This window comes from Periplaneta americana, chromosome 7 (genome assembly GCF_040183065.1).
Source record: "Periplaneta americana isolate PAMFEO1 chromosome 7, P.americana_PAMFEO1_priV1, whole genome shotgun sequence".
NCBI classification, from domain to species: Eukaryota; Metazoa; Arthropoda; class Insecta; order Blattodea; family Blattidae; genus Periplaneta; species Periplaneta americana.
The window spans coordinates 86,221,369-86,228,656 of record NC_091123.1 but is presented as its reverse complement, the minus strand read 5'-3'; the positions used below and the strand labels follow the sequence as shown (position 1 = coordinate 86,228,656).

The following is a 7,288-nucleotide window of genomic DNA, read 5'->3' as shown; positions in this document are numbered from 1 at the left end:
TTGTGTTGAAAATGACTGTGTAATAGAAGGTTTATTAAAAGTGCCTTTTAACCGTCGTACATACAACGAGGAAGTTGAAATTGTGAAAATGGAAAGACCAACTCCTGAGTTAAATTTGTCCATGGACGTAAAAGAAAAACAGCGTGAGTACACACGCCATTTCACTTCAACATCATATGGTAAGTGGAATTGGTTGTGTGGTAGTTCTAAACTGTCTAAACTATTTTGCTGGCCATGTTTGTTATTTAGCCGCGAAACTAATGTGTGGTCAAAAGAGGGGTTTTCTAATATGAACTCCCTTCGAACGGCAGTCCTAGAACACGACAAATCAAAAGCTCATATTTGTAGTAGCATGAACTTTGCAAACTTTGGGAAGACAAGAATTGATTTACAGCTAGATAAGCAAAAAGCTCTACATATCAACCAACACAATGCTCCTGTGGAAAAAAAATCGGGAGATTTTACTGCGTCTTATTAACGCAGTCTGCTTTCTAGGAAAACAAGAATTGGCTTTTCGGGATCATAATGAGAGTGTGGAATCAGACAATAGAGGAAATTATAATGAATATTTAAGTTCCTTAAATGAATTTGACCATTTACTGGCCAATCATCTTGAGAGTTCAACAGTATTTCGTGGTACTTCTCCCGCAATTCATAATGACTTAATATTTGCTATAAGTGGGGTTATGATAAAGAACATAAAATCTGAAATAGAAGAAGCACCTTTTGTGGCCATTGTTGTTGATGAAACAAGTGACTGCTCTAATCACAGTCAATTTTCCACTGTTTTAAGATACGTCGATAGTACTGCCAATGTTCAAGAACGGGTTATAGGATTCACAAATGTCAGTTCGGGCAAAACTGCTTCTGCTTGGTTTCAGCATGTGGAAGGTGTTATAGCAGAATACAATGTCGGCAATAAGTTAATTGCACAGACATACGAAGGTGCTTCAGTTATGGCGGGAAATATTAATGGCTTAAAAACAAAAGTTCAAGGAAAGTATCCTCAAGCACTATTTGTCCATTGTTACAGCCATGTACTCAATTCAGTTTTGCAACAAACTACTTCATCCATTCCAGAATGCCGCATTTTTTTTTTTCAAAACACTGTCGGGTTTAGCTGCATTTTTCTCATCATCTCCTAAAAGATCAGAAAAACTCAAGAATTTATGAAAAAGAAACTCCCAAAAGTAGCACCAACTAGATGCAATTTTACATCTCGGCTTGTAAATACAGTAAAGTAATACAGAGAACAACTGACTGCTTTCTTTGAAAATATCATTTGTAATGACTCTGAAGAAAACTGGGTTGATGATGTAATTGTGCAGGCTCAAGGATATTTGTATTTTTTTCACACAGTTTCAGAATATATTTCTTCTTGAAGTCAATGCTAGAGTGTTCGCACATACAGATGTGCTCTACAATATTCTTCAGACAAAAAGTCTAGACATAGCATACTGCTTGCAAGAAGTATCAAAGTTAAAAAATACTATATTCGAGTTCAGACGTAGTGGGTTTCCGTCCATATGGAGTAATATGGAAAATGAAAATTCTTCAGACAATACAATGGAACCACCATTAAAGCGAAGAAAAGGAGATGATGAATTGAAATACAGGCAGCTGTACTACAGCATACTAAATCGTATGCACATGGAAATTACTGACAGATTTTCTGATTATGGAAAGCTTCAGTTCACACATCTTCTAGATTCTCAAAAATGTTCTGCTTATAGAGAAAACTTCCCGAATGAGGCACTAAACAAATTATTTCAGTCCTATAACAGTCACTTTGATCAAGTACGTTTGAAAAATGAATTAAGTGTAATATATTCAGCAGAGGTCTTTGATTTTTCGAACAAACCTATCCATGAAATATTATCTGCCATATATGAAAACCAGCTGAACCAAGTTATTCCTGAAGTCCTTAAATTGGCAACATTAATTGTGACAATACCAGCTACGTCAGCATCAGTAGAAAGAAGCTTTTCTGCGTTGAAGAGAATAAAATCCTACTGTAGATCAACTCATACATAAGAACGTTTATCCGGCTTGGCACTGATGTCCATTGAAAAGTCATTTCTACAGAAACTTCGCAAGCGGCCCAACTGTAATTTCAATGACGAAGTCATCAAAGTATTTTCGTCCCAATCAAGACGTCTGGAATTCATATATAAATAGGTAAGGAATTTTATTATAGGGACTTTAAAATATATTTTGTGTAATAATAGGGTCAGTGGTAGCCCAGGCCCTTAAACCAGTATACGCCACTGGGTAGATGGAGATGAAGGTTAATGTCAGCGAAATGAGTCCAGGGTCCAGCGCCGAAAGTCACCCAGCATTTGCTATTAATGGATTAAGGGAAAACTCCGGAAAAAACCTCAACCAGATAACTTAACCCAACCAGACTTAGAACCGGAGCCCGCTAGTTTCTTGGACAGACATTGTAACCGTTACTCCACAGAGGTCCACACTTTCATCTTGAGAAGCAAATTTTCCGCCTACTCCGCCTATATGGAAATTCCCCCCCTGCACGAATGCACTCACTCGACTGCCATAGTCGGATAGTTAAGGACAAGGAAGATCAGAACGTCCTCGAAATACTTTGCAATGACTCATATCGTCTGAAGGCGGGAGACTAATTTTGTTCACTCTCTAAACTGTTGCAGCTGCTGATGATGATGATAATTTATGCGTGTTCTTTTTTACGTAGTTAAGCGTTTTCTTAACATAGAGTAACAATTATATTACTTCTCCTTAAATAAATATTTGAAGATTTAATGTTGATTTAAGAACTGAACGGTGAAGATATATTTTAATTAATATTCCTCTTTCGCATTTTTTAAATTTAGAACCGAACTAAGAACTAAGTGTATTACTCATATATTGTATTGTTGTTGCTAGCTGAATATACATCGATGAGCACTAACACAGTTTCTACTCTATAGCTGACATCTGGATAGAAATCATCTGAAGGACGATTTGAAGAAATAAGAAGATAATCTCTCTGGTGCTGGTTTTATAAACTATTAGTTCGTTTGAAATACTTGTAGTTGAGCATCGTTCGTGTCTAAAATAAGCTGTGTGTGTATGGAGGCCGAGCTCATTGGTTCAAGATAAAGGCACTCTCTAGTGCAAGAAGGGAACTAACCAACCGTCAGCCGTGAAGGTTGCCAGTAGTAGCGTGACACAGTGAGTAGAGTAGCACGTGTCGGCCGTACAGTACAGAGTGTGTAAAAATACGAACCATAACAACCTGTGTTGCTACCACGTGTTTATGTTCCGTCGCAGCAAGGACGGAAGAGTTCTTGAAAATTCCGTTGTTGCGATGGGAAACGAGCTCTTTGGGCTCGCAATATTCGTGTTGCTTTTACGAAAATCTTTAATAATAACATCACGAAAGTTGGATTATTGTTGTGTAATTTAGCATCTGTATTTCCTTCGAGGACTGGAACTTGAGAAGAGAAATTGGAAGTCAATACTGTCATCCAGCTATGTCCGGCATTCCTCGCTTCGATCCAGGTATTACGCTCATTGACTAACTCATGTTTTATAAGTACAGCTTTTTGCACCTTTTCAAGAACTTCTACATAAATTGTATGTTAGTTGACTCGTTTATCACTTACAAATAATTAATTACCGGTATTATTTTAATGGTGTAAAGTTAAATACATTCATAGTATAGACCAGTGGTATTCAATCGTTTTGCTGGCGTACCCCCAAAAATACTTTTTTTCTTACCTTCGTACCCCCAAACTGTATTGATATAAATTGTATATTAAATAACAAATACTGTAATTGATGTTGTATGCAAAATACATTATTATTATTATTATTATTATTATTATTATTATTATTATTGATGTAATTACAATAGTAATGTATTACGTAAAATGTTATTCAAGCAAGGAAAAACGAAAGTTGATATTGTAAATAAAATATGTAAACTGAAATAATAATCAACGAGTATAATAAAATAAATGTCAGCATTTTTACTTATGTAGTCAGTGCGAAGTGTACCCCTTGAGACAACCCGCGTACCATAGATTGAATACCACTGATATAGGCTACAGGCCTACGTCACGGCTATGTAGTAGCTTGAAAGCTTCTTTGAAACCGTGACCTGTATCAAATTATTATCTCTCTTGACTTGCTGCCATTGTGACGTTCTATATATTTTTTACGGACATCAGCGTTATGTTGCGTCTAGATCACGAGTGTTCATCTAATGCAGGGATGGAGAAATGGGAAGGAGAGTAGTGGAAGCATGGGGAAAGAGTTCATTCCCTCGTCCACAACCATCCGGCCTTCAATGACGTATCTATGGCATTTGGCAAGCACACTGAATAGGCCTACATATTTCTTCTCCCCCCTACCATTTCCAATGACGCGAGGGTTGAAGGGAAGGGATGAGTTACCTGTTCCGGCTTGTGACGTTTGCCACAATTGTAGCACAGTTTTGCATCCCTGTATAACGTTTAATCATAAAAGCCTAAAACATGAACTTAATGCATGCTCCGGTACAGGATGAAAGCTCTCGAAACGGAACATCATTGATACATGATATAGCAGATAGGATTATCTACTGAACATATGAAACAGCTTCGTCTGTGGCTCAAGTGCTGGTCTTCGATCAAGACAGAATCTGTGGTAGACAAAGGAGACATTGTAGAGGGGGTTTCCTCAAGGCATTCTTGTTTTCCTCTATCATTCCACACTTCATCTCCCCTCATTTCATCTATCATCTGCAATAGTAAAAATAGGCTGGGGGCATAGGCGGAGTTATGGGAGGGCATGTGGGGCACAACCCCCCAAACTTGTCAGAATTTTTTCTACTAACGTTAGAAAATATTGAATTCAAAAGATCTTTTTTGCTTTTGTTTATGGTTAACTTAAGTTTCTGTTCTTAAACTGACGAATTAATGTCTTCAGATCATATCTGGACTATATTTATTTTAAATTTCTGAATATATAAGAATTTCTATACCTCATTTGAGGAATGGAAGCACTTCAATGTTTCTTTTCTAACAGCCTGTACAAGTCTGCAGGTGTTCAGGCCGCCACTTGGAGAAATATGAACTATATACTGCACAACAATGCAGAAAAAAGAAAAGTGATCCCGGTATAATATGTAATCAAAACGAGATTAAATAAAATAATTAGAATTTGCATTTCATTATTATGATATCTTCAGGACGGTAAACTGTTTTATATAAAGTTTCTGTTAGCACCGTTACGTAGTTTTATTGTGTATGCATGTGTTTCTGTACGAGAGAGAAAAAGAGGAAGATTGTTTTAAGTTATGCCCTATTATAATTCGTAGTAGATCTACAATTGAAGGGCTCAGAGCCAAAGGCGACTAATCCGCAATTACAAAATGACTAAATAAGGGTTGAAATTAAGAGGATCCTTACAAAAAATGATTGGTTTCACAATTTATTTTAATTGGTCTACATTGAATAAATACAAAAATATAGCATGAATCTATAACAACAATGTATAATTTTGAAAAAAAGGCTTAATAATGAACAATACAAAATTGTGGGTTGATCGCCTTTGGTTCTGAGCCCTTCAATTCAAGCCTAACTCGGTCCGAAACATCGCGGATGTGGATGTAACACTGTAAGAAACATGCCCTCGAAAATATCTTTATTAAATAATCATATTCCGATATACTGTACCACGGTCAAGCTATAACCGGGGGAAGGAGGCAAATGATGTTCCCCATAACCTCGTTATATGGAGATTCTATGATTTTGCTTTGCCCCTCCCCCAAGGAAATGGTTCTCTCTCCGCCTAGGGCTGGGGTGAGGTCTGGAAATAGTACGGGTTTCTGATGCTCATATAAGAAGGCCTTGGGGCTCCGGGCCCCTGGGATTAATCATGCTATTAGTGTTCGGATGGGACTTCGCTCTATCAGGGGCTAAGGCAGGATGGTCCATCTGTTAGCGTCGGTTTCACAATGCTGGTTTATGAAGGACTTCGGGCCCCTGGCTTTTATCAGGCTACTCGTCTGCGAATGGGACCTGGATTTATCAGATGCTGAGGCAGGATGGTGCACCTGTCGAATTAAAAAATATCACCCAGTCCACCTGTTGGACTTGGACAATCGTGGCATGTATATGGCTTACAATGCAAAATATGCCTGTCCCGCATCCATCCTGCGAAACGCCAATTGAAGAACATATTAAACAAGTGACTTTTGAAGTACTATGTCGGTGTCTGTGACAGCGCTAGTGTCCTATCCTTCCATCCAGACGCTCTTGTTCGAACCTCCTGCCTGGTCATGATGGAGTTTGTACTGGACATAGCAGACGCTGCAGAGAATTTTTCTCGAGGTATCTATTCCCGTTTCCCTCTTTCTTTCCACTAACACTCTTCACCTCCCTGTCATTTCATAGCCTTCTCAGTCCTGAGAGTGTAGTATACTATACTATACTTCATACATGATTATGATGTAAGATGTATGTGCAGAGACCCGAAGTATAGTATAATATACCTGCATTTATGCCCTAACTGTAACCTGCAGAATTTTTTAGCATTTCTCCTCATATCAGTAAATCTCTTTTTTGAAGTGTAGAATTATATTGAACTTTAAAAATAAAACAACAAATGTCTCAGGACTAAGGAGGATAATAATAATTATATCATCTGCAATTGAAAAGTGGAAATACGAAAAAAAAAAAAATGTGAGTTCTGAGAAAATTTGAATATATCACCTTTCGTTGAATATATCACCTTTCGTTGAACATAACACTTACTGTCATCTTTGTTTAGCTCTTAATTTTCCATCTTATACCCTATTTACTGTCCAAGTTTCTGCTCCATACAGCATTATACTCTCCACTATTGTTTTAAAAAGTATTTCCTTTGTGTCATCTAAAATGATACTACTCCATAGTAATGAATTTAAGTATTCCAATGGTCCACCGCTGTAGAGTAACGGTTAGCACGCCTGACCGTGGAACGAGCGGGCCCGGGTTCAAATCCTGATTGGGACAAGTTACCTGGTTGAGGTTTCTTCCGGGGTTTTCCCTCAACTCAATAAGAGCAAAATGCTGGATAACTTTCGGCGTTGGACCCTGGACTCATTTCGCTGGCATATTCACATTCATCCCTTTCAGACGCTATATGACCATAGCAGTTGAAAATGCGTTGTAAAATAACCCATTAAAAAGGAAAGAAAGTATTCCAATATCTCGTTTTCCTTGACACATTCGCCTCTCAATTTCTAATCTCCATTATCCATCTTGCTACAATATTGAACATAAATAGTTAAAGTTCTTAACTT

The 7,288-nt window shown here is 37.7% G+C and overlaps 1 protein-coding gene across 1 annotated transcript in view; it reads left to right on the top strand.

Moving 5' to 3' along the window:
- Window positions 1–3,107: 3,107 nt before the first annotated feature.
- Window positions 3,108–7,288, top strand: part of LOC138703254 (uncharacterized) — a 187,261-nt gene continuing 183,080 nt past the window's right edge. Inside the window, exon 1 of the mRNA XM_069830986.1 lies at window positions 3,108–3,519. Coding sequence (XP_069687087.1) covers window positions 3,492–3,519 — 28 coding nt within the window. The 5' untranslated portion in view covers window positions 3,108–3,491. The remainder of the gene's footprint in view (window positions 3,520–7,288) is intronic.